This window comes from Gallus gallus, chromosome 24 (genome assembly GCF_016699485.2).
Source record: "Gallus gallus isolate bGalGal1 chromosome 24, bGalGal1.mat.broiler.GRCg7b, whole genome shotgun sequence".
Lineage (NCBI taxonomy): Eukaryota > Metazoa > Chordata > Aves > Galliformes > Phasianidae > Gallus > Gallus gallus.
In genome coordinates, this window is record NC_052555.1 from 3922892 (window position 1) to 3950359 (window position 27468).

Consider the following 27468-nt stretch of genomic DNA (forward strand, 5'->3'; position numbering starts at 1 on the left):
CTTTAAAAATAGAGTTGCCCTTTCCTTTGTCAGAGAGTGGCTTCTGACTCAAGAAACACTGTGGTCCCATCATCAACAAGCTGCCCATTGGAAAGGGTTTCAAAATGGGGCCTTTCCCAACAACTGTTACCCCAAACCAACAGCGTATACCCAATTATTTCTCACAAAGGGAGAGCAATAACTACACACAGGCAGTTAAAAGGGCTGAATAAGGTTCTAAGTGCAATTCAGTTGAATATTTTTTTTGTTCCTCTTCCCTTTCCTCTCATTTTTGCATGGCCAAAGCCCTCATTAACCTTATCTGTAAGACGGGCGCTTCCTGGGTATCTCATATCAGATCCCAAATGCACGCTGTTCCTGTTGGGGCTGCACCTCCATTTCCTCCACACCTAAAAGAGAGCTGCAAAACACAGACCTGGATTCTTCCTCTGCTGCTTAGAGCCCTTCCAGTAGTGGTTTTGCTACGGATTCCCAATGAGAAATGATTACAGCCAAGAAAATAATGGCATTCTCAACTGGTGACACCATTCTACCCTGCAAAAATGAAATTAAGCACAAATCAAATACCGGGCTGGGTTAATTTAAAGCCTGCATGTTAATCTCAGAGCAATCTCACTGAAGTTCAGAGTATAACCTATGTTACATTGATACAAAATGAGTGCAGGGTCCACCTCCTTCTTTTGAACTTGATGGAATTCGGCAGCGCTGATAAAAGGCCTTTTTCTTCTGAAATCTGTCATTCCAGTTGGCTGAATAAAAACCATTATGGGGTGTGGACTTCTCTCTCTTTTTTTTTCTTTCCTTTCCCTTAATGAAAGGAGCATTTCATGAGCTTTGAAATAATTTTGCTGTTTCTCCCTTCTGCTGTGCCCTCTCATTGCCAGTCAGGAATGGAAATGAATGGAAATGGAAAATGAAGGGAAAGCCAGGGAAGAGAGGAAGGAAAACTACCGAAGTTGCTTGATATGACACTTAAATGTATTCCTTTTGGATAAAAAAGCTGATCATTTTCCAGGAATATGGCTAAAGGAGAGAGAAACGCGCATTTTTAAAACTCTTCTGCAGTTCTTTCTTCTTGCAAGAACGACTTTGGCCATCTATCTGCAAAATATCCTTCAGATACGTCTCTCAGTTCAGTGCATGTTTATGGCAGCAGCTGCAGAAGGAACACCTGAACCTGTGTTTCACTGAGAACATGCAATGAAATGGGCGGTGGGGGCTCTTCCATTTGTCACATAAGTAGGGTTTGCACGGCCTGCAGGAAAACACAGCTCTGGCTGACATTTATTTTGGGTCAGCTGTGTTCTTCTAATGTGTGCATTGGTTATTTCCAAGTGTAGATAGATGGATCTCGCACAAACCCAACATCAGCATCAAAATAAAGATAATAGGGGTCTTTTAAACCCAGTATTATCCCCATGTTTTCCCTCCCTGTTCTACTGAATACAGCAAGCCCTCGGGGGAACCCAGTTGAAGAATGCTTTATTCTAGGCGTTCATTTTAATGACGACCATAATTATTTCTGTTCATGTGTATGACCCAGTTAACAAACCCATCCTTGGCATCCCGTGGTCTCTCTGACCCTGCCCATCTCAGCAAGGAGGTAACCTCAGCTCCTGGCAACAACCAGCAAAATTATTTTTGAAACAAGCGGTCGAACTGGTTACTGCATCTTAATGAAAATGATTTTTTTTTCCTGAGCATTTCTATGTATATAAACAACCCTTCCTCCCAAACCTGGTTAGACAAGAATGTTCCTGGGTGTGGACCGCCTTGTATAATTAACTGCACAGCTGTGGCTTCTGATCCCTGGTAACGTCTGTTCCTTTCCTTCCTTCTTTCTCCCTGCCTCTACCTAGCATTATCCAGAGCTCATCTCCTCCTCCTTGCAGGAGCTCCAGGTGCGTCACTTGGGCAGCAGCTTCCCTGCATTCCCCCGTCATTCCTCACTGGGACGGCCCAGCAGGCAGGCGCACAGCCACAGCTGCTTCCAGGGGTCGGGGGACAGCACGGGGGGACAGGACAGAGCCGAGGAGCCAAGAAGCCAACCCGCCCTGGTTAGACGATGGAAACGGGGAGCGCAGCAAGGACAAATGGCACTGCTGGGAAGCCAGAGGATGTGAAGAGTCCGTCCGCCCCCAAAAAGGATGAAGAAGTGAAGAAGACGACGAATCCTGGCGGAGGCGAGAAAGAGCCAATAAAGGGCACTGGCGGTACCTCCCTGGAGACCGGACAAATCAAGAGCTCCCTCTTCTCTGGGAGTGACTGGAAGAGGCCCATCATTCAGTTTGTGGAGTCGTCCGATGAGAAGAGATCGACCTACTTCAGCATGGACTCGGCAGACTCCAAGAAGATGCCATTTGCCAGCGGACAGATAGGAGACATGAGGAGAACCCCACTCTCCTTTGCAGACAAGGGCGACCTCAGGAAGTCCCTCTTCTCCTTGGATTCCAAAAAGAGCTTCTTGCCCAACGAAGGGGAAGGGAGGAAGCCCTTGTTCTCCAGCGGGCAGATAGGAGACATGAAGAAACCATCCCTGCCTCTGGTGGAGACGGGAGACCTGAGAAGACCCACCTTCAACAAGGTGCCTGACAGAGCAGCTGGCTCACGGCCCAGGGTGAAGCTGGAGGATGTGCTGTGCGATTCCTGCATCGATAACAAGCAAAAGGCCGTCAAGTCCTGTTTGGTGTGCCAGGCTTCCTTCTGCGAGCTGCACCTCAAGCCTCACCTGGAGGGAGCAGCTTTCCGGGACCATCAGCTCCTCGACCCCATCAGGGACTTCGAAGCAAGAAAATGCCCCGTGCATGGGAAGACCATGGAGCTGTTCTGTCAGACAGACCAGATGTGCATCTGCTACCTCTGCATGTTCCAGGAGCATAAGAACCACAGCACGGTGACGGTGGAGATCGAGAAAGCAGGGAAAGAGGTAATATAAGGCTTCTCTCATTGCTTTTTTTCCCAATCATCTTTCCAATTGAACTCAATGTCGCTCCAGAGCTTTTTCTCTCTCTCCTACTGTCTCTCCTAAAATCATGGCTGCAATGTAATCCTGGGATGCAAGGGAGGTGGTTGGGAAGGGTTTAGTGGAGGACTGACGTTGCCAAGGCTCTGCTGCACTGGGACTGTCTACAGACAGCCTGGTATAGAAGCACATCCATGGTGTTGTGCAGCAGACTGTTTTGTTGGGTGCAGAACCCAACCTGATCACAGCACTGGCTTTCAGCAGGAGCTGAACTAAAGCCCCACATCCTCAGTTTTCAAGCTGTGACCGTGTTTGTACAGTGCTGCAAAGTGGGGCCATGCCTGAGATAAGGACCTCCTGAACGTGGGCACACAGATCAGTGCTGCTCAAGGTTGTGGTTACAACAGAAAACTGTGATGTCAGCTCCCTGGAGTGAGCTTCTGCCTTCTTGTTTGTCTTTTCTGTTACGGAGATAATGATGTTGAACCCCACCTGTGGGAAAAGTCTTTTGAAGCTTAGATGAAGAAAAAAAAAAGCTTGGTGCAAACACAGAACGTTTAATTTTTCCCTGAAGTGTTACTACAACAGTCTTAGAAGAGGGACATCTAAAGAGATGGGACTGGCGTGTGAACCAGTGCTCTTCTCTAATGAAAGTCTTCCGCCTTTGTTTGCCTGAATTCTCATTCTGTTTGCTTTCTGGGTGGATGCACAATTATCCCACTTGCTCCAGCGAAGGTCAGGGTCCCACCACAGTCAGTTCTGTAAAGACATACCCCAGCCTGGAGACCTTCTGGTCTATCCAGACAGGGCAGGAGAGATGACAGAAAGGAGACCCATAAAGCGGTCACATTAAACCATTTGCCTAGAGTCACAGCCAGCCCATGGCAGGAGCTGGAAGGGCACCCAGACCTGCTGGATCCCAGCCTTAATCACAGCCCAAGAGCTCTGATGTGGCGAACAGGCACGTACAAGTACCCGCTGTTGGAAATTCTTGAGTTACACGTAATTCAGAAGAACAATTTACAGTGCTAAGAAGGTTTAACTCATAATGCTGGAGGAACATCTTTTTTAGAGCTTCTCTGTCTTTCCTTGCAGTTGTTGGTATTCTCTTGCTATGCCATCTTCACCTTGCAGCCTGGCTGGAACCAGACAAAGCTTCTTGCACGTCTCAGACGGTCTCTCAAAGAAATTCCTGCAGGGATTGCTATCTGCTGTTTGTTTCATGATTGCTTGGTCTTGTGTTTTGATGTTGGCTCTGAAAGATTACACAGTGTAAGCCTAACCTTCATCAAGCTGCGCCAGGTTGTCCGATTCCTCTCAGCCATTTCCATTGAGAAAGCTCCCCTGAAGAATGAAAACTGGCCAAAGCTTCTCCCCATGTTTGGATGAGCCTACAACACCTTGCTTGTACATAGGCAGGCAGATCTGGGTGGAGGAACCTTCACCTAGGATTTAAATGGTGTTTGATTTCTCTCCCAGAGCGTTGATGCTGTTCTGGTAAGGTCTGTGCTTGCCTTGTGCTGATTCTGCTGCTGCTAAGCCCAGAGGATTTAGGGCTTTATCAATGAATCATACACATGTGCAAGTTTCTCCTGACAAGGAATCTTGGTCGTGTTGTAACTTGAGGGAGCATTCACTCAGACAAAAACAATTAACAGGGTAGCTGTTGCTTACAAATGTTTATTCCTAGCCCTGATCTATTCTGCATTGGTGGAGCCTTAGCAAGAACCACAGGGAGGGACGAGCGCTGCCGGGTCCCTTGTGTGCATCACCTCTTCTTTTCAAGTCTTGCAAATCGACTGAGCTGGAACATGACCACAAATTGGTGGAGTGGCAAAGTGTGCCTGGTGCTGCTGCTGGCCTATGTGGAAAGAGTGAGCAAAAACCCCACACCGGGGCAACCCCAACCCCAGCTGCCATGGCATCACTTTGCGCTCAGCAGCTGCAGGGTAGCTGTCATGCAGTGAGGTGTATTACGCTCCAGTTCCTTCCATACTGCAGAATGATGCAGTCTACAGCCCCTTCCATGAGTTTCTCCCCTCTGTGGGCCTGTAGGGGGGAAAGCTGCTGTATTGTGCTGGTGGGAAACTGAGGGACAGCTGAAGAGCCTTCCACAGAATGAGGTAACTGCTGCACTGTGCAGACAGAGAAAGTGCAGCTTAAGAGGAATGCAAGCAAGCCAGTATGCAGACGCCTACTGGTTAGGGCATTTGGGGAAGCAGTGGAAAGCTTGGGGTTGCTGTGAGGCAAAGGGAGAGCACACCAGCATCTGCCATGTCACAGAGCCAAGCTGGGAGCCCCCCATCCCCTTCCTGCTGTGCTGGCACAGGGGTCAGACAGAGACAACTTGCCGTGGAAGACGGAGGTATTTTTTCTAAGTTTCCACCCATTGGTATTTGCCTATTGTACCCAGAAAACCCTTAATGCCTCCCCCAGCTCCACTTTGCATGAATTTCCTGCTACAGACTTAAAGCAAAAGTAACACCTCCACCAGAACCATCACAAGAAACAGCCACTAAAAAGACTGTAAGGCCGTGTAATAACCACACCACTGAAAAGAGAGAGCTGCCAATTGCAGCCTGGACGCTCACATAAACCCCTCTGGTCAGCTTGATTCATCAGCAGCACCAGACCCCCTCCCTTTCAGACAGCCCTTCATTTTGAAAGGGGATCCTTCATCCCAAACCTGTTTTACAGGCCCATTCTCAGAATGAGACGACTTCACAGATGCCTGCCAGCCACTGAGCTGCAAATAACTCAGCGTTACGATCCATCACAGCCTCGGCGCTCAGCACGTCGGGTCAGATCTGGCAAAAAAAAAAATGCTTTGGGTTTTCTTTTGTCCTTTCATTCTTTAGCTTTAGAGAAAAGTTTCCACCGCACGGCAGGTTTAAAGGGTCGGCAGAGAAAAGCTGTGCAGGAACGGGAGCTGGGTGTTCTGCTTGCTTCTAAAAGCGGAGCCTTCACAGAGGATGGAGAGGCTTTGAAGTCAGCCATCCTGAGAGGGGATCCAGAGGGGCTTCCATCCGGGCCTCTCTGTAGTGCTCTGGTTGAACATACAGCATAAAAAGAGCGTATCGATGTGCCAGAGGAGAGTTTTTGGCTTTTCCCACTGATGCGAGGGCCTGGTGGAGCCTGGGGCCTTATCTGCACTTGTTGTGGCTGCTCTGCAGACACATGGATGCTCCTTCCACAGGAACAGCACAGCTACCCCTACACCATTCCTTCTGGCTGGAAGGCAGACAAGCAGACCTGTTGAAAGCTGTGATTTAGAGCAGCTTTGCCCATTTGTCTGCATTCTGCAGTGCTGCCTCTACAGGGAGGGCAGAACCCTCATGGGTAAGGAACCCTCCATCTCCTTCCAACAGGACCTTGAATGGTCTCAGCTCGTGCACTGACCAGTGGCATTAGTTGCAGGATGTTGGCAGCCTGCAGTAACTGCAGCCCATTGCCACCTGCTTCTGCTGAGCAAAAGCTTAGACTGAAAAACCAATGGCAAAACCAGCAGAAATCAATCTCAAACCAACAACGTGCTGATTTCTCAGCTGTGCCACCTCCAACATAAACCCTATGCTGGGATAACTCGTTTCAACTCTTCTTCTCTCACTTCATTATTGCATTTGGTTGCTGCTGACGGATAATTACCATAGCTCTCCCAGGCTGGTGACACAGGGGTGTTCCCTGATTCAGGGACTGGGTTCCCAGAGCATTAAGACATGATGATGCTTGTATTGCTGCCTTGCAAAAATGAGTTGTGTCATGATGCAAGAGTCATAATCTCACATCTTCAGGTCCTTTAGCACAAGGGCTGGGTTCACTTGTGGATGTTTAGATGTACACTCTGAACTTTCGCTTAGGCCTCTCGACTGTCCTAATTAATTTAGGTGGTAACAGGGGATCCTCTGTCCGCTCAGACTCTCGGTGCCAGCATTCCTCATAGTCAAACCTAATGCTCTAAACAAATGTGTCCCACGTTTTTCACCACTGTCATCATTTCTGCAGTGTAGGGACCCTTCCAACCATGGGTACAGCCCTATGTAATCTCTTTTTAATGTCCTTTTTTTGGTACAAACAGTCCTCGTGGTTGTGCTGCCATGCAACGAAGACATTCCCCTTGCTGCTATCCATACCAGTGTTTCCTTTGCCCTCATTAGGGGAGTTTTAACCCAAACTGAACCTGGATGACTGTGGAATTTGCATTCCAGCTATTGGAACGATCTCTGTAATTTCCATTTGCGAATCGTAATTCTTACTCTAAATTGCAGCGTGGGGTTGCTCTTAAACAGTTGTTACGTTCCATCCCAGCGGCACCCAAACTACCTTTCTGCATGAAGGGATCTCACAGCTCCAACAGGCTGCTAAGAGCTAGCTACCACTTTTGAGCCAGTAATAGTTTTCTAAGTTCCTTTGAGACCCATCTTAATTAAAAAGCACCATAGAAGTATCATATTGTTATCACCATCTTCCAGCCAGCATCTGGAAAACTCTCCTGTAACCTTTCCTTTCAAATTTGCTGTCATTACAAAGCCTTGTGGCTGTGAAACATCCGCCCTTCTGAAAAGAGAGCTCCACGTTCTTGTCATGAGAACACCCTGATAGTTAGGGGTGAAGAGGGGCACAATACTTCCCACTGCTCTGGAGGTCCTCTTTTGCAAAAAGCCAAAGTCGTTTGGGTGCAGCTCGTGGCTCAAGGAAAGATCTGGCATTATGTTGCAAATTTCTTCAGATTGATTACTGGAGCGTGCATAGAAATGGGCAAAAACATGCATTACTCCAAGTTACTGTCTCAAATATGTGAATGCTACTACTACTATAGGACCAAGCTCACACCTTTAGTTTCTCGATCAGTAGAAGAGCAAATTGGCTCATCCTGATATACACTTCTCCCTTAGGAGCCTGTACTGCAAAACCCTTCCATGTCTGCTCCCTCATAGAACATGAGCTTCGGCTAATGGCTGCTCTCAGTTGGCTACTGTAGGCTGCCAGGGTGTATGGATGCTGTTTAGAGGGCCAATGGTCTTCTAACTCAACAAAGAACAATTACGGTGATGGTATAAGGACGCTGCTCTTCTGGCCCGGAGATGCCTTTGAGTACATTTGCCTTTTTTTTGTTTGCCCTTTCTTCTTCTTTTTTTTTTTTTACAGGGCAATAAAACAACAATCGAATTGTTTTCCTTCTATAAATAGAGGTTTTCTAAATTGGAACAGCAAGAGTCAATGGCTCTCAGATGCAGCTGTGCTTGATTCAGGCTCAAGAGGATGTTCAGACACGGCAGCAACTGGCACCAGGACAAGAGCCTCCACGGGCAGATTTCCCTGCTCTGAGCTGGCTGACAGTTTGTTGCCTCCTTGCTCTTCATGCTGTGATGCTCTTTTGCTGCTCTTTTCAACTCCCACCCCCAAAGCCAACAATGATCAGGAGAAAAGAGCTGGGTTTGCACATTAAGTTATGATCCTGGCTTGGTGGCAGCACAACCTTACTACGTTAGCTGCTGGGTTCCCCCACCCCCCACTTCCCCCACCACTTACTGTTGGCCTAAACATGAGACCTTTGGGGTGATACACATTCACCAAAGGATCCCACACCTACAGTGGGTTTTCAGAGGCAGCACTGTGTCGTAGCACAGCTGAGGAGCACAGGGCACTTCTGCTGACTGTGCCATTCCTCAAGAGCTCTGGGAACGCCAGATGGCCTGTAGTTATAGCTGCGCTGTGACCAACCTGCGCACACATGAAACACAGAAAGGTCTTGAGACACGTAAACAAAGGCTTTGTCATGATCTGTGGGGCAGGGAGGTGGTGAGCAGCGGGTGAGCTAACGGGGCAGTGCTCAGCAGCCGGGTCCTGCATGGCCCAGGGATGTCCCCAGCAGTGCCCAGCCCTCCATGGGCTCCATTTCCAGTCCACCTTGCATGCAGCTGTCTGCTCTGCACTTTGCTAGGAAGCCAGTGCAAAACAAAATGCAAATGGCTCCCAGGGAAGGTGCTGATCTAAGCCAAGCATGGTTGGCTACACCTCCTCCCCTCTTCCTTTTGTGTTATTTCTTTCTGTATTTTTTTTTTTTTTCCAAGCATTCCCCGGCTTCATCATAACATGAAAGCTCTCAATTCAGAGCAAATTAATCCACAATCCTGTCTAAACAGAATTCCTGCCGGAGGCACCGTCCTCTTTGTTGCAACACTCGTCAAACGTCATTCCATAATTACATGAAAACTGTTATTGCTGCAGAGGCACACCCTGGGATGGGCCCCGTGCTGCATACACAGCTGAATTTTGAAACAGGCCTCGTCCCCCTCCAGCTAATGACTCTAATGTGATTAAAAGCAGCACCATGACGGTAGCCTGGTAGGTGGGTGCTTCTGCTGCTGTCTTTGCTGAGGAAGCTGAATCTCCTGCCCCAGCCAGCAGCACTGGCACCTTGTCCCCTGTCAGCACATCGTCTCCATCTCAAGCAGTGCCAGCAGTCTGTACTGCCCGGATGCTGCTGATCAGGGCCCAGTGCAGCAGAGGAAGCACAACGCTCCTCCAGGCACACCATTGCTTATGGGTATCCCCTCTTCCTGCAGGCTGAGCTCTCGCTGCAGAAGGAGCAACTGCAGCTGAAGATCATCGAGGTAGAGGATGAAGTGGATAAGTGGCAGAAGGAGAGGGACCGTATCAAGGTGCGTGGGGGATACTGACTTTTCCGTCTCTCCTATGCTTGTCTCTTTCTTTTCCAGGCTCTCACATCACTCTTTCTTCCCTCAATTTTCCTGGCATATCCAGCTCTCACTCCGTTCCTTTCCTAGCCTCTACCTCATCACTCTCCAACACTCGTTCACGCCACATCTTGGCAACAACAACTCCTACTGAAGTCATTTTGCAACACATCCTGCAGGAGACAAGAGGAGTCTGCACAGCCCTGTTACGAAATGGCTCGGGACACCTCCCTGCTTTGGGTTCCTATGGTTCTGCCATCACCAACAGCCAGGCCCATTCGGAAACAAAAATGTGCTGCCTTTCTCCTGCTGGTCCACTTAGAAAACCAACTCCAGAAGTGCTCTGGATTGCCCACCTCCATCCCTGGAGGTGCTTAAGGCCAAACTGGATGGGATCCTGGGCAACATGACCTAGTGGTTGGCAACCCTGCCCATGGCAGAGGGATGGAACTAGATGATCTTTGAGGTCCCCCCAGACCAACCATTCTATGATTCGAAGGCAACCAGGTGCAACTACACCAACGTATGTCTTGTTTACAATGGAACAGCTCATTTCCATACTGATAGAGGTCTGCCTTTATAATCCTTTCACCACACAAGGGTTAGAATATAGTAATGGTGCTTTTTTTTCTTTAATTTACACCCTAACTGAATAGAGCAGTGAAAACACTATTTGAAGACACCCCAGAGAATTTGCATAATATTAATAAGCAAAGCCGCTCTTCTCCCTTTTATGTGGTACACTCACACTGGCTTGCCAGTTCTGCTTTTTGTCTCCTCTATTATTATTATTATTACTCTTACTATTACTATTATTGGAAATGTGACCTAGAAATTTTAACTCTGAATGTAGTCACATCCATAGTCATTGAGGAATATTTCAGAGGGACGTGGAGAGGTTGATGGGAAGTGTTTCAGCAGCTCTCACCTACTGAAATGGAGTGAATTTGGTCCTTAAATTCTGGAGGAGCCAGAGTTACGATTTAGAAAGTCAAAAACAATGTTTTTAAATATCACTTAGGAGTGCAGCTCACGAACTGAAGAGATACTATTATAATGAGGAAGACAGCATGCACCATACGTTATCTATATACACACTTATTGCAAGACTTAATATTACTTATCTTAGCATAGCTTTCTGGTGTTAGGGGTTGCATACCTAAAGTCTCCGTAGTCACAGTCCCAACGCTGAGAATCATAGAATCACAAAGGCTGGAAAAGATCACAGAGATCATCTATTCAACCATCTACCTACCACCAATATTGCCCACTCAACCATGTCCTTCAGGACTACATCTACCCCTTCCTTGAACACCTCCAGGGCAGTGACCCCACCACCTCTCTAGGCATCCTATGCCAGTGCCCGACCACTCTTTCTGACAATAAATTTGTCCTAATATCCAATCTGAACCTCCCCTGGTGCAACTTGAGGCCATTCCCTCCCGTCCCATCAAGTGCTTGGACACATCCCCACCTACATCCCTTATTAGCAAGTGACTCCATGTGAGGGTTCGTCTGTTGTTTCTCACCCTCTCTTGTGTCTTTTCTGCTGCCTTCCCTCTCCTCCCTTTGCCCCCACAGAACTACACCACCAATGAGAAAGCAACAGTAGACCAGCATTTCAAGGAGCTGATCCGGGACCTGGAGAGGCAGAGGGATGAAGTGAAGGCTGCCCTGGATCAGAGGGAAAAGATTGCATCGGAGAACGTGAAAGAGATTGTGGACGAGCTGGAAGAGAGGGCAAAGCTGCTGCGGGAGGACAAGGAGAACAGGGAGCAGATCCATCAGATCAGTGACTCCGTGCTCTTCCTCCAGGTCAGAAAGACCTCATTTGCTTTTCCTTTTCTCAGACAGCATAGGAAGCACTAGTCTTTTCCAGTTCAATGCACATGTAAGTGTGCCCTGGCATTTCAAGCTGTGTCTGCTCCCATGAAGCATGAACTTCAGCACGCCAAAGCCTCGTATTTCTTTTCTTTTCCCCCCCTTTTTTTGGTGGCTACAGCTCTCAGCCAAAGCATTTGACTGCCTCCCATCCATCTTTACTATTCTCCCTCCCTCTTTGTGTTATTTGGAGCCCGACGTAGACAGTTTCTCGGGATCTCTCCTTACATTCCTCAGTAACCCCTCTTCTCCTCTCTTTGACAGGAGTTCGGGGCTTTGATGCGGAATTACGTCCCCCCTCCCTCCCTCCCGACGTACAGCGTGCTGCTCGAAGGGGAGAGCATGAGCCCCTCCATGGGGCTGCTCCGTGATGACCTCCTCAATGTCTGCATGAGGCACGTGGAGAAGATCTGCAAGGCAGACCTGGGCCGCAACTTCATCGAGAGGAACCACATGGAGAATGGTAAAGTAACCCAGAGATGCCCCATCCATGGGCAGAGCCCGGCTCAGCAGCTCGCTGGGTAACAGAGGAGGCAGGATTATAAGGGAAATACTGGCAGAAGTAGGAATGTGGCCACCCCAGCACGGCAATTCAGATATCCTGCCATCAGCCTCATTTGTCCAGCTCGGTTAGTACGTAGTGCTGCTGTGACATGCCATTTTACAACAGCTGCTTTCAGCCTGGAACATGAAATATCCCGAAAGCACCTGTCACTGAAAATCTAATAACAGGTTTTCTGGGTAAAAAAAGGTCTTTGCTTTGGTGTTTGGGTCAAACTAATCCTTGAAGAGGCATCGCCCCCTGACCCTGCCTCTGCAGGTCCCACCAAGCAGAGCTGTGCTTCCTCAGCTCCTGTCTCAGGGAAGTGCAGAGCACCTGCAGTGATTAAGGATGAGCAATCTTTCTTATGTAAATAGGGAGGGCATGGTCAATGCCACAGCAATGCAAGGAATCTCCTAAGGCTTTGAACCCACTTTCTTTCAGTCTCTTCCCATCAGTTCTGCAGAGGACTTGTGTTGCATAAAGCTCGTTTGTGAGATTGCACACCATAACCATGTTTCACTTCCAAGCTGTCCCACAAACAGCCTTTGTGACCTTGGGCATGGTACTTAATCCCATTAAATGACCTCTTGCACTAAGAATAGTAGGGATGGGAGTAAATCCTTATCTTGCCAGGCTGCGAGGAAGGTCTAATTTATGACCAACTGTGGGACGTCACATAGCAGAGCAATAAAGGTTGAGAAGCCGGATAGGTAACCTGAGGGTAAATTGCAGCCTGCTGTCCAGAAGAGGTGGCTCAAAAAGATGTAGGAATAGACTTCAAGCCCATTTCATACAACAGAAGATCACTGCAACGTACATCTGTGAGAACTCTGCTATTTCATTCAGATTCACAGTACTATCAGACGTTCATATTAACACAGCATCTTTTTCTGGACAGCACTCATGTAAATCTCTCCAACTTCCAGAAAAGACAGATGCATGTTACAAGGTGAGATGGTAAAACAGGAGGGGAGGAAACAACCAGAAAAAAAGCAAATAGAAGCACACAAGTCAGCCCAACATGGGACATGTTACTGGAGAGGCTGACGTTTGTGTATCAGCCTGACATTCACAATTTAGAGCAGTAAGAATGAAGGCGACATGGGACCAGAATACATTTGGATGTGTAATGAGAATCACTGTATTCATCAAGTGACAGCATGCTGCCTTCCTTTGTTAGGAAGAGAAAGAGCAGGTCTTGGCCCCAAGGAGCCTGCATGGCAAACAGTTCATTGGTGTCCATCCAGCACCACCATTCTGCATTGGATATGAATGTGATGGACGAGATGGTTCAGAGCACCAACCTCTCAGAAAAGTCAGGAACCACGTTCAAAGTGCTGAGGATAGAGCTAGATTTTATTTAAGCTCCCCCATACCTTCAAGCAGGACTGGAAACCGAATATTACTTGCCTTCCAATATTTACTACTGAATCATAGAATCGCTAAGGTTGGAAAAGACCATTAAGACCGTATAGTCCAACCATCGACCCATCAGTGCAGCACCTCATGTGCTAAGGTCTGCTGGGAAATCTGGCTGTAACGCAAGTCAGGTAGATGGAAGACAGCTCAGATTCAAAAACCATTTTTGTACACTTGTGTTCACTTGGACTTCTGTAGGATTTCCAATCCACAGACGGCACAGAGCCAAAGGGGTTCTGGCTGCCAGCTGCTCACAGCACTGTGAAGGTTAGATGAGTAGCATAACAGTAGGTTGCAGTTAAGGAAGTGACCTCCAGAGTTATAATAACCAACAGGAGTTTCTTTTGCCAATTCTGAAGCCAATACATTTTGCTTGGCCACTTGCACAACCCACCAATACGCAAACGTTCTGTTATAGCAGCTCTACATAAAGGCTGCCTTCCTCCTTATCAGCTGATCACTTTCAATTAGGTCCCCCTCCGTGCTACTGATGTCAGAACCCTCAAAAGTACTCAAAATCCACGGGATTCGAGTGCCAAAGTATTTCTGAGCAGGGCAACACTCCACCACTGCCAGAAATCTGGGCACTTTCGGGAACTGTATGGGGATGTAATGGACACAGCTTGCAGCCTGCCTAATGAGGAGAGCAGTGGCATCCACTCAGCTGGGAAATGTTATTTAAGGTGAATCTCAGAAACTTCAGAGCTCTCCATTCCTCAAACTGCAGTTACACTTGAAAGAGGACAGCACTCTGCATCGAGTGACTGCAAGGAAATAACTCCACAATTACTTAATGGATTTAATTAACTCACACTCCCCCTGAGTCACTGCAACAAATTCATTTGCAACCAGCTTGATCTTCCAGCGTAAGAAACTTCCCATGAAGAAATATTATATTAATGGAATGAAGTTTGCTTAATAGCAGACTCCAAAGGGAATCCACTTTCTTTTAGTTGTCATAACAGGTACCTACTTAGTAGTGTGGCAAGGAGGAAAACAATCAGAGAGCGCCCAGGGATTCTGAATAACACAAAAATAAATCAGAGAAATGGCACAAAAGTTTGTTCAGTAACTTAAGAATCAAACAGTGGAACTACCACAATATGGGAACCAAACTTCCATCCTTCCAGAGAACCACAGGTTTAGAGAAGAATTGAGGCCTTAATATATATGTATATAATCCTCTGAGCGGATAGGGCACCATTTCCCATGGATCATTCCCTGAAAACAGAACCAGGCTGTGCCAAAGGGAAGGGTTGTCTCACTCTGAATGAAGCTTGAACCAAAAGCCGGGGATGCTAGAGCTGTTTGCAACCATGGAGCCTTCCCAGCTCTCTCATTTCTCTGGGCTTTGCAATAGCTGCAGGACCAGACCCGCTGGTCGTGCGCCAGCTCTGTGTGCAGGTTAAACACAACAGCAGCCAAACCCAAACCATTGCTTTTGAAGTAGGATCCATTTTTAGCCACACAGCAGCGCTTTGGCGAGAAAATGCCTCAACCCCAGAGTCTCCCCGTGGACACTCAGGAGATAACACAGCTCTGCTGGGCAGCTGTTCCTCACCTATTTGTGTTTCAGCTGTGCTAAACCTCTGCTATCTCAGGCTGAATCTCAGCACTGCTCGGCCTCGCAACCCAAAAGCCCCACTTGCTTTCATTGGGCACAACCACCTCCCTCCCCATGCTCAAGGCAGCAGCTCCAACCTATTGTCCCCTTCCCTTTGTCTTTGGCCAGGTTGGATGAGGCCCTGGGCAGCCTGATCTGGTGGGTGGAAACTTGCCCATGGCGCGGAGGTTGGAGCTCGATGGTCTTCAAGGTCCCTTCCAACCCAACCATTCTATGATTAAATGACTCTGTTCCTTCCGTGGGACCCCACTGATGCCTGTTTGCTCCCCCAGGTGACCACCGGTACATGATGAACAACTACGAGTGGAACCAGCCCGACAACTTGAAGAGATTTTCCATGTTCCTGTCTCCCAAAGGTAAGGCAGCCCAACAGCTTTCTTCCAAACACAGCACAGGAAAGGAACTTCATTCACGATTTGTCCTCAGATCTGCTTTCCCACACGTACTTCAGTGTTATCCAAGGTCTTTCCCCCTGCATTTGTTTACGCTGGGTCTTCTCTCCGTCCTACAAAGATTGGAGAAGTTTTTGCCTTTCCATCCCAAACAAGGCAACAAAAGTTCTTGGCTCCATGGAGGAGAACTGGAGCAACTGAGCTCTTTCAAGAGGGGTGTTTGTGACACTAGGGGAGTTTTAGCACGCCTTATCAGGTTGAAGTAAGCGTTATCCTCCACCAGAAGCTTACCCCTCTGTGCTATCAAATGTGAAAGCTACACCAGGCTTCACTTGCTTTAAGATTTTACTTTCACCAGAAAACGTGTTTTTTCCCTGCAGGGAAAGGATGCAAGAAGTGAGGAATGTGTCCTAAAAAAGCAGATTGGGGTTCTTTTCTGAGCTCTTACTCTGACAACAAGAGCCCTGATGATCTGCCTATGTCCCCATTGCTACACGAACGCTATGGGATGAGTGAATGACTGTTTTCAACGCATTCAGTTGTAAAATGGCAGCTGCCTATTTCTAAATCAGGACCACCAGAGTGAGAAGTGCAGAGTGACAGAGCCCTGGGCAGAGCAGTGCCTGTAGAGACAGCAACACAGAAAGAACAGGGCAGAATAGCTAACCAAATTCCCTCTGTTCCTTAGGGAGCAGATCCCTGGCTGGCTTTGCCAGCTGTTTGCAGCTGCTGCTTTGCTGAGGCAGATGGTGGTGAGGCACAGGGCCATGCCTGCAATTAGCCACGGTGCTGCCCTGAAGGCACATGTGTGCCATATTGCTGCTCTGTCTGTAGGGCTGCGTGGGGACAGCCCAACTCCCAACACTGAGCCCTTTGTCTGAACGTCCCCTTTGCCCTTTTCCTCTGTTACCAACCCACATAGGCACCGGGATGCTGCTGGGTGCAGATCCCACTCAGGCATCAGCCTTTAGCAGGACTGCACCCTGCTGGCCCTCTGAGTTTGGGGACAGCCAAGCTTGAGGGCATTTTGCAAGTGGAGGGTTCAGTTCAGAGGGAGGCTGTCTGCAAAAACTGCCCACAGGGTTGCAGCTGCTGTTCTGCCCCAGTTGTGCTGGTGCTGGGAGAGACCAGTTTGAGCCTTGCATCCTGCACCACCGCCACTTTCAACCTGAAGGGATGGCTGAAAATGAGTTCTCCATTATGCAGGCTGAGGCCACCCAAAATGCAGGGCTTTGGGTTCAGGTAGAAATGGCTCAAAATGAATTTGAAGGGAGTGGAGGGCTAGGGTATGCTGTTCTGCATCCTGACCTCCTGAAGAACCCACCATGGCAAAGGAGAAATCAGCTGCTGGATTTAGAGGCCGTGATTTAGTGCTGTTTACTGGAGCCAGAGAGGATGCTTGCTGGATGCAGTCAGCGCGCCGTGTCCCATTGCTTTCTGCAACAGGCTTTTGAATATACAAACACTGCGGGATCATTTGGTTCACCTGCACACCTACACTGTCCTGAGAGCCCACACGTGTTGCTTCCCAAAGCTGCTCATTCTGTGTTACTTCAACCAAAGAACTAAACATGCGGCAGCTGAAAGGCCCTGCTGAAATGGGGACTGAGCAGCACTGCATTCTCCACCAGAGAGAGGGCACAAGATCCCTTATGGGAACAGTGATAGAAGGGAACCAGCTGCTGCAACCACACCGATGGGGACTTTGGGAACAGAATGAGTCAGTAGGCAAAACAGGAGACATGACCCACTTAAGCTTGCACGCTGGCTAGCAAAGGATTATCTGATGAATAATGCACCATAGCCACAATCATTTAGCTCTCCAGAGCTTTCTGTGCTCTTGCAATGTGTCATATGGAAGTCCAGCACTGCTTCCGATTGCATCTTTTCTAAGGAATTCCAGAAAATGGAAGAAAAATACAATAAAAGAGGACGCCCTGCACCCTTTGTGTTGCATAACGTGCAGAGAACCCTTAAATATCTCGTGACAGTTTTGCAACACACCCTATTTCTCGCTAGGTTGGGTCACTGCAAATTCTGCCTTAGGTCACAGCAGCAAGTCTGCTTGCTTCAATGAGGGATGTTACCCATGTGGTGCTCTGTGCTCATACTAAAAAACTGCTTGGACTCGAGCTGACCCCTGATTTTAAGCCCTGCTTGCACTGAAGGATCCTTCCAGTGCTCTTTTCCCTTAAAGACAGTACCGCAGAGCATCCATCTGCAGGGGTGACATAACGAGGCAGAGGGGAGACATAAAAGGCTTCAAATGCTGCCTAAAAGATGGGGGAACAAAGCGTTCTGCTGCTCAGCACTCCTTCCTGTCCTCTTCCACCGGGCTTTTTATTTTTTTTAACTCCTGACGTTGCAAAGAGTTCGGCCAAAGCCAGAAGAAAGTTGGAAAGATCACCTTGCGCCTTTGCAGGTCTTTGGATCAGAGGAAGGGAGCGGCAGGTGCTGCAATAGAAGCAGTGCTGGAATAGAAAAGCAGACCACAGGATGGCAGCAAAACAGCTCAAAGCATTCACCGCTTTGTGTTCTTCGGAGGGAGCCGCGGCTCGCACGGGTTACGACAGCACAAGGCTGCATCGCAGCGTGAAGTCCTAGCAAAAGCCTGCCCAGGTGGCGGAGCAAGAGACGTTCCTCTGCTCGTGTCTCTTGTGCCCTAAATGCAAGTCTCTGCCTGCAGGTCTCTTTGCAAAACAGCCACGTTGAGCAGGCAAACTGCAGCTGGCAGCTGAATGCAGCTGAAGGCGGCTGTGTGGCAATGAGTTTTGTTCACTAAGTGATGTCCCACCACCCCCCCCCTCCTCCCCCCCCTCGGGACACAGAGCAAAAAGATCAGACTTCCCTCCCCGCACCACATTGCTGGTCTGGGGTTGCCTCCAGAATGGTGGGGACTGTTCTGTAGAGCAGTGCCACGCACAGCCCTCAGATCCAGCCCGCCAGGAGCCCATTGCTGAACTGGATGCTCTTGTTTTACAGCCAGTTTCAATCCACGGTCATGGGAATTTTCCTCCTTCCAAGCGACTGAGGAAACACTTGGTACGGGTAAATCTGCCTTCAGTTTGAAAGGATCTAACACCCGTGCCACAGCTTTCCAGCCGTCTAACTGACCTGTCCTGCTTCCCCTCTCGGCTGTCCTGTCCCTGTCTCACAGAACCAGCTCTTATCTGGGTTATCAGCACTGGCTGCATACACCCAAACGCGAGCTGGCGCTGCTCTAGGGCTGTGTGTATAGGAGGGAAGGGCATCCCTGGTCCTCACTGCTCAGCCAGTGAGAAGAAGATGGAAAACAGACAGGTACCAGTTTGTAAAGACCCTGAGACATCCAACCGACTTCCAAAGACCCTGAGATAACAAACCAACTGCCTCCACCAACTTGTCCAAGGCGAGCTGCAGGGGCTGGGGCAGGGCCAGGATCTGGCTCAGTTCCCCCCAGCCCAGACCCAGAAGCACGAGGCTGCTCTCCTCCCTCTCCTATACACCTTTTTCCTTACCACTTTAGTTCTCAGCATCGTGGCCTGCCCAGCGTTCACTGCCTGTACAGCACCCAGCGTGATGGGGAGGGGACTTTGTGGTGGCATGGGGAGAACCAGCAGCAACAAAGCCTTCCTTTCTCCCACCTATCCCTGCTCCCTCTGCCTGTTCCTGCTCAGAGGGCCTTCCCTTTGCCCAAGCACTGCAGCCTCCTGCCTGGGTAGCCCTGGGCAGCTTCACCCACTGCCTGTGCTGCAGGCAGGGCTGGCTCCATCTCATCACTCCTCTCACACAACCATTTTGGCAGCCAGGAGGGGAAGCCTTGCTTTAATTTCACTGGGCTTTGAGTAAGGCTTCAACAGCTCTGAGGCAAAGGAGCTTTGGTTGCCGTGTCGTTTTGCCTCCTTATCCCAGTGTCTGGAGATACCATTTACCTGCAGGGAAGCTGCTCTTCGGTCACACCTACACACTGGGTCTTACCAGAACCTTTCTTCCCTCACTGAGACCTCCACACTCACACACTGTGCACCGGGACCCCACCACTGGCTGCTCTCACTTAGGGGAAAGGGACGCAGCCACTGGTCCCCATTTTCCCTAAGCCATTTGGAGGCAGCTTCTCAGGGTGTGTGTTGAAATGCTTGGGTTCCCCCCCTTACCGCACGCAGCCCCCCGGAGTAACTCAACCTCTTCTATCTTCCAGTAGGCAATGGCACTAAGCTGCCTTTTCAGTTCTCCTCGGTGGGACAGAATCCGCCCGGTGACTTCAGCAAACAGTCTGATGGGAGCCTCTTCACTAAGACCGGTACTGGGCACTTAGGTGTTGCCCTCCTCCCTCCCTTCTGCCCCTTTTTTTTAGGCAATAAGATATTTCATCCTGTTCTTGCTCCCGCCAGGAGGCCTGGAGCAGCCCCACACCCGAAGATGAGAATTTGAGATGCTTTTAGGTGCTCGGAGACCGCAGGAGACGACATTTCCTTTTACCCCTCTAGCTTTATCACTATATCAAAACAGCCATTATCCTAAAAGAGTAATAGCCACCGAGCACAACCTTTAATAAAGCGATGCACTTAGCTGCCAGGTCTCTTTCATCTGAACCGGCCTTCCCCACTCGTTGCCTCGTCATCCCCTTTTCACCACCAACCAGTTCAAGGGCACCCAAGGTTGAACCCAAGGGCACCAGCACCTGCCGAGCGCAGTCAGGTTGGATTAATTTGCAGGTGGGAGATGGTGGGGAAAGCCCATTGCCTGGCAGCTCTGAAACCGGTGGTGATTCAGCAGGGCTGCTATTATTTCTGAATCAGAACTGAGCTGGTGCAGTAGAAGGAGGTTAGGGCTTATCGCATTGCCAGGGGTGCTGTCATTAATTTCTGACATGAAACCCAGGCCTCGGCTCTTTGCACTAATTAAATAGCCTATAGTGTTCTTTGCAAGAGTCGGAATGCTTAGTTCAGGACTCGGCCTAAATTTAATTGGACTGATCGCATTCTGCCTCCCTGCATTCCCCAGACATTTTAATTAGGCAGACCTCCTGCACTCCCTTCTCCTAACCAACAGGGTGGTGGGATAGGTGTCTGTCCGATGGCTGCCGTGTCCCACCCCAGAACTGGCTGCATTTCAATGTTAAGCAGAGCAATACTAATTACGTGGCACTTCCAGTCCTGCTGCTCATCCTGGTGCTTGCAAGGAGAGACGGGGATGGTGCCAGGGGCTCACCTATAACAGGCTCTTTTATGTTGTCACAGCTTATCCCTCAATAGTGAGACATCAGTCTGCAAAAGTGACGCCACAGACATGGAAATCCTCCAAGCAATCTGTATTGGTAAGAAACGAACCCTGGGGGTGAAAGCTTCAGCAAAGGAAATATCTGTTCTCGGGGGACCTGGGACTCCAGAGAATAGGGCTTTGGTCCTTTGGAAATGGGCAAGTGAAAGGTTCAGGTCAGCAGCTCCTATTGTTTTTTTCTATGGTTAGCTGCATCCAGAGAGGGATGCAGGCTGACCTCCCCTGCCACCACAGGGCTGGGATGTAGGGGTAATCAATATTTCAAAGTGACATTTTGAAAGGATTTTGCCCTGGTCTAGAATTTGATCCAGGCTTCTAAAAAGCCATACAAACATTGCGGAAGACACGCTGGAATCTGTAGAACGTTTTCTTCCTGCATGGATATCATACACTCTTAATAGACTTTGACAACAAGAAAACACAGATTGTGTAAATAACTCCAACAGAGAACCGTATAGAAGCACTATACTAATTACATCCTACAGTGAGCAGGCGCAATATCAAAGACGAGGGGTCAGACAATGATGATAAATCACTACAACAGCTGTAAATGGCTCAGTTAGCACCACTGCCACAACACAGGCAACAGCACACGGCGAGGGCCAGAGGAACCGTAGTGCTGTAGTTCTCACGTGCAAGGTTAACAAAGAGTTAACCACAGAAGCACTGTGTTTATCCACTTTGTCTTAGCATCTCTCTGCACCACGATGCATTAAGATCTTGCACAAGCTGAGTTAAGGACGTCAGGTTTTTGCCCTCGTTGAATTCTCATTGTGCATTGGTGAGACATTATTTACTGCTCTCTGGAAATAATGCTTGTAAGGAGGAGGAGGCCAGGAGTCAAGAGCATTCCCAGACTGAAGGATGCAAACAGAAGGAATACACAGCAGAGAGAAAGGAGCTGCCCAAGGACTGCAGCTCTACGTCCGCTCCATTTTAAAGGCCCCTCCAGGAGATGAACAGCAGTGCAAGGGACATCCCATGTTAGGCTGTAGCACCTTCAGAAAATCCAGCCTTGAGTATCTGAACGTGTGACAGCAAAAACACATCTAGGAGCAGCAGTGAGATGCAATATCTTCTCTTGTCTTGTGTTTGGTCACTGCCTTTCTGAAAGATCCCTGACTTCATCATGAGTGTGCCCATGTGGACACTCCAGCCAATGGTTTTTGATGCTGACCCAACACCCACTTCCCTTCATCCCTGCTGAGAAGGCCTGGTGACTTCTCCCACCCAAAGCCACCGCTCTTTTTGTCTCCTTCATGCATACGCTGGTGCTGGCTATTCTGTTTTTATGGCCTATATTCACCAGATATCCCTGAATCTAACAATCGAGTTGATAAATACAAGCATTAAGAAGTCCCAACATAGAAATATACACTCCGGGCTGCAGTAGCTCTGCGTGAGCTTTTATGGTCTATTGGCCCAATAATCTGGCTTTTAAAGTAGTCTTAAATATGTATTTAAGTAATACACATCCTAAAAGGTCCGTAAATACAAATGCTCACAAAGAACTCCACTGTTTCAAGGAGGAAAGTCTTTTCAACCTAGAGGGACCTCTCTAAAATGAAGGAGCCCTCTTCCATCTCCTAATTATTTTGGAATTGGAAGCCATAAAGTGAAAAGAATCTCAGCAAGACACAGCACTGAGCAGGAGGCTCTGGGAGCTGGCACTGAGCGGCAAGATGGGTTGACTTGCCGTGCCATGTTCCCAGCCTCCCATGTTCCCAAGCAAGATCTGGGCAGCAGATCAAACCTAAGGCAGACCAGATGTTGCAAATCCAGGCTGGCCCTGATTGCCTTGTCAACCACTTCCCTGGTGTAAGCATGTTCTCGTGTCACCTTGGTGCTCCTCAATGGCAGTATCCAAGCCACCGTGTGTAGGAGATGCTTGTAAGAGGAGCAATAGGGGTTAACCCTCAAGTTTAAAGCTCTGCAGTGCAGGGGGCAGCAAAGGTGAGGAAGAACTGATTGATTGCCTCAGTATTGGTGGATGCAGGCTAAGGGTTTCACCTTTCAGTCAGTCAATAAATGGGCTTTTGTGTTCTGCAGTCACCCCCAGCCAACAGTAGGCTGCACAACGCACCTTTGCCACGAGTTGCTTGTTTGTGATGGTGTAGATAAGCATGAAATTGCTGGGGTGGGTCATGAGGAGAAGAGGTGCAACTGGAGGCTGTGGTAATAGGGCTGGAGACAGAGGAACGTGGCAGCTCCCCTAGGCTCTGCCCTTATGTCTCTTCCACTTATGCTTCTGCTTACCCAGACTTTTACATGGGGCCCTGCAACACGTGGAGGTGCAAATAAGCAATACTCCATCGTGGGAGAATTTCCATGCACAAGAATTTTGGTTCTCCAGACAAGCACTGTGCAGCATAGCCCATTGCTCACATAACTGTGCGTGGCTTTAAGTGTGAAAGCTCCCATGAGTTCTCAGGTTAGCGAGCAATTAAAAGACACTGACAGAAGCATAAAAATAGAGGTGACATTCCTCTTCTCCCAGAAACCTCTCATCAAACCATGAGTCACAGTCTGAGAGCTTATATCATGCACAGCCTCATTTGGCTTAGGCATGATGTCCATGCAAAGCATGCGTGCAAATCAAACAGCATCACCATTTGCATTTGATGGCTCCGGCAGAGAAAGGAGGTGGTGCTGCCCTGCAGAACTGAAGGTGTTAAGATAGGAGTGTGTTAAATCACAAATGGTTGGGCTGCCGAGGAGGGTGAAGTATAAGTGGCCAGAAAAAGACGGAAGGTCAAACTTAATGCCCCAAATTCTCCATTGCAGTCACATTACCGCCCCTTTTACGTCAACAAAGGCAATGGAGCCACTTCCAACGAGGCACCTTGAATCCTGAAGATGTAGGGAAGAGCTGGCAGCACTTGGAGTGAAGACTCAGCTGCGGATTTTCATGGATGTACCTGCTACTATATTAACCTTGCTGCTCTAATCTCTGCCAGGGAGAGGGAAGGTGCAGAAGGGAATCGCCTTTTCTAGAGGAAACACGGATTTTTTCCAAGTCCACTTGAAAGCTCTGCAGGCCTTAACAACGTAACTCCATCCTCTGCTGTCACCTCCTTACTCCCCCTCTGCCATCACCCTTCCCTTTGCTCTGCAGAGCTGCTGCTCTGCTTCTCCAGGAAGCATGCATGCTTGGCTAGCACCCACCCTTTCCCTTGCTCTGCTGCACTGGTTGCCCTGCTCTCCAAGTGACCATAGCTAAATCCTGCTGGAAAATCCCAAGCAGGTGGGCTCTCCTCCTTGAGACCCTTCCTCTGCTCAGCTCTGCTCCCACAGGGCAGCAAAAACCAGCAACGGGACCTATGGAGCAGCCCTACTGCAGCCCGAGGCCACTGCTGGCGAAGGGCAGAGAGGCTCTGTATGGCATTAAAGAACCCCTCCAGCCACCTTTTCAAATTAAAAAATAGATAGAAAATCCATCCTACTAATGGAAGATTGATTAGATGCTACAGGTACTGCGTGTTTTGTGGGTTGTTTTTTTTTTTTTTTTTTTTCCTTTTGTAAATTCCCCTAAAACAAAATTGGTTTATATATTGTGGTCCGGGCATTTTTCCAGCAATAGTGCCATCGTTGTTTGCTCAGGGTAGTGCTTTTAATTTGTCCCTGGGATAGATGAATCATATCAGCACCCAGCCAGCACTCGCTAGCCTTGCTGTGATCTCCCTGACATTATTTCCCTTCCCCTGGGATGAAGCAGAGGGGTCAGATCCTCACCAGCCCACCCATTGGTGGCCCATTGCAGGGCCAGAGCCCTCCAGCTGCAGAGCAGAGAAACAAGAGCTGACGGCTGCTTTGCACGGTCTGCTCTGCCCAAACGTCTCTGGAACAGCTTCTCCCTGTCTTTCCTACCCCAAAAGCTTGCAGCACCTGGCTGGGACGGCTCTCACCCATCTCTCCCTGAAATCCACTGATTTGCTAATCCCTGAGCAATGATGCTTGCTGCTTCTTAATCCCATCCCTCAGACGAAACTGAGGCTGAAAGCTGGCTGCTCCAGAATACTTGAATGGCACCCACGTTACACTTACATTGTTTCTTTCTGATTATTTTTTTTTTACTTTTTGTTTTGTTTTGTTTTTAAATGACCAGAGGGAAAGGAGGAAGCGTGGTGAGGAAGGACAGGAGGAAGGAGAAACTGGGATAGAGGGTAGAGTCGCTAGGAAATACACTGTGGGACTTTGAGTATGTGCAAGAGAAAGGATAACAGAAGCCCCCAACCCACCCCCTCCCCCCCAAAAAAAAACTCATTGACCTTTTCCACCCTGAGCAGGCACCTGGTTATCACTTTGGGTCACTCCCGTTCCAGTGGAAGCTTCCACCTCCTCCTTTCTATTTTCCAAAACATGGGCATGATTCCCCCCCCCCCCACACACACACACTCCAAATCTTGGATGTAAAAGCACCTTCCCTTCTTGCTTGCCCTAAAAAAACTCTGCTGTGGCAACAGCTCAGATGCCACGTGCCCATGGGTCCCTATGGTCCTGAGAACATAGCAGGCTGGGGGGAGCTGAGCATCCCCTCCCTCCGCTGCCCCCACTCCAATCCCAGCCCCAATCCTTTCCTCCCCTTCCCCTCCTCACTTCCAGGGCCTCGTTCAGATCTCACACACACACACACACACGATAAAATCCATCAACACAAACAAAGCTGCCCCCCACCCCCTCCAGGTGGGTCCTCCCCCCCCCATCCTTGCTTCACCCCCAGCCCTGCTTGCAGGGATGCAGGGGAGGGGGGCACAGCTCCTGCCCCCGCTGGACCTCCTGCTGAGGTGTGTTCTGCATGAACTCTTTGTGTCGTGTTTGTCTTGATGAGCAAAGCAAGAGGAATTCCACCTCCTCAAACAGGACAAGACTACGCTGATGTAAACCGGGCCCTCCACGTGTGCAACACATACTGCAGAAATAAAGGAGAAAGCTCCATGTCTGACAAAAACCCCTGAAGACAAAGTGTCTGTCTTTGGTGTTTGTATGCTTGTAGCAACGAGTTGAGACTTCTTCAAAATCATAGTCAGGACAGTTGGAAAAGACCTCTATGATCATCAGGTCCAACCCCAACTCAGCCCACATCCCTCAGTGCTGCATCCCCATGGCTCTGGAATACCTTTAGGGATAGGGATCCCCCCCACCTTCCTGGGCAGCTGTGCAGTGCAGCACCACCCTTTTGGAGAAGAAACATTTCCTAATATCCAACCTGAACCTCCCCTGGTGCAACTTGAGCCCATTACCTCCATTATCTCTCTGGTGGTGTGATGTCTATAGGGACATGCAGGTCTGCCCAGCATGGCTGCCTCAAGGTGCCCACCACACCAACTTGTTTTCTGCAAGGAGACCCCCTGACCTCTCCAATTTCTTGCCTTTTCTCATTTACGAGCAAGAGGAAAATCCCTCATGGGCGGCTAAAGCTGCAGAATCAAGGCAAGGTTTGTTCATTTACCCCCAAGACTACAGAGCTTTCAGTGGATGCCTGGAAAATTCCCCTCCAGGTACTGAGTACCGCCTGCTTCCCCCAGACCATCCCTGCCATCCCTGGGCAGTGAGGGCACTACTGCCTCACTTGAAGCCAGTAAATCCTCCTTGTTTACCCCACACAGGAGTTACCCGAGAACAGAGCTCAGCTCCTTCCCATCAATTCCACTCACTGCCTCCATTACTGTTATTACTGTGATTAAAAAGCAATCAAAGAGAAATCTTCTTCCTGTCCTAAAATTGCTGCAAACGTCTCGGTTCCACCACTTAAGCATGAGAAGAGCAAGATACACACAAGCTCTCAGGCTCTGCGATGCTGGAGAATGTAATGGAGCTGATCACCTGAGCAGCAGCAGCAACAATGTGGGGCTGCAAGAATGAACCTGGCAGCTCAGGGAGCCCAGTGCCACATGCACAGCAATAAGCTTTGCAGCCTGAAAGTGTGATGTGCTCAGGACTCTGCTCACCCACTGCCTGGGCTTTGGGACCATGGTCAGCTCTGTAACCCCAGCAGATCTCTGGGAGGTGGCACGGGGATGTTAGAAGCCCAGTGGGCTGCTTTTGGGCCACGCACTCAGGAAAGGATGATTGCACAGCAAAGATGGAGCAGCATCTTGCTGCAGCCTTGCTTCCATCATGACCCCATGGTGCACAGCTTGTGCACAAGGTCTGCTTGGAGAACAGTGGTCTCACACCAGTAGGAGAACAAATTTATGCTGAAGTTTGCTAGCACACAGGTAATTCCGAGCTAGAATGACGAATGATCTGTGCCAGTGCACAGAAAAGTAAATAGCACAAGGTCAGCCCCTCTGTTTGGGTGTAAATTGGCTGCAATAGCCAGCTAGGAATCAAAGCAAGCAGCTCCAAAAGCTGATCTGCTTTAATAATTCATTCCCTTCACTTAATCATTTGACTTCTGTCACCGGAGCAAGACAGACCACTGTTTTATCTTCACACATATTGACTATAAAGTTTTAAAATGAACAATTCTTCAGCAGCATAAACAAGAATAATAAAATCTAATCGCTTGTGAACCTTTATGCCTTCGCAATACTTCTGCGGCATAAATTTGCCAGTCCTCTGCACAAAGATAACACAGAAATGGAGTGCTTGAATTTGCAAATTAGCACGCATAAAACACAGGGACATGCTCTTAGTGGAACTATTGGGATGCTCATGCCAGAGACAGCTTTGGAAGCGTCATTGTT

The 27468-nt window shown here is 48.9% G+C and overlaps 1 protein-coding gene and 1 long non-coding RNA gene across 13 annotated transcripts in view; one reads left to right on the forward strand and one right to left on the reverse strand.

Moving 5' to 3' along the window:
- Positions 1 to 1743: 1743 nt before the first annotated feature.
- On the forward strand, positions 1744 to 25735 carry TRIM29 (tripartite motif containing 29). Of its 12 annotated transcripts, XM_015298188.4 has the most exons (10): positions 1744 to 1812; positions 1893 to 2926; positions 9529 to 9624; positions 11242 to 11475; positions 11806 to 12004; positions 15401 to 15484; positions 18503 to 18568; positions 19698 to 19799; positions 20740 to 20816; positions 23564 to 25735. In XM_015298188.4, exons 2-10 carry the CDS (start codon positions 2066 to 2068, stop codon positions 23624 to 23626), a joined length of 1782 nt encoding a protein of 593 aa, XP_015153674.1. In that variant the 5' UTR covers positions 1744 to 1812; positions 1893 to 2065; the 3' UTR covers positions 23627 to 25735. The 12 variants fall into 12 exon arrangements, with proteins under 12 accessions (XP_015153674.1, XP_015153673.1, XP_015153675.1 ...); XM_015298187.4 differs by having other exon boundaries at positions 1744 to 2926; XM_015298189.4 differs by having other exon boundaries at positions 1744 to 2926; positions 18503 to 18562.
- LOC112530262 overlaps positions 2830 to 27468 on the reverse strand; it is a 135918-nt gene continuing 111279 nt past the window's right edge. The window contains exons 2-3 of the long non-coding RNA XR_003071760.3: positions 10820 to 10872; positions 2830 to 5769 (exon numbers count right to left, since the gene is read on the reverse strand). This is a non-coding gene — a long non-coding RNA (uncharacterized LOC112530262). The remainder of the gene's footprint in view (positions 5770 to 10819; positions 10873 to 27468) is intronic.

What these genes read in the sequence shown, in the direction of transcription:
- TRIM29 (XM_015298187.4), top strand. Translation starts at nt 2,066, where the DNA reads ATGGAAACGGGGAGCGCAGCAAGGACAAATGGCACTGCTGGGAAGCCA. An exon ending in TCGAGAAAGCAGGGAAAGAG is followed by an intron (nt 2,927 to 9,528) that starts GTAATATAAGGC and finishes CTCTTCCTGCAG; the next exon opens with GCTGAGCTCTCGCTGCAGAA. An exon ending in TGAGGAAACACTTGGTACGG is followed by an intron (nt 18,569 to 19,697) that starts GTAAATCTGCCT and finishes TCTATCTTCCAG; the next exon opens with TAGGCAATGGCACTAAGCTG.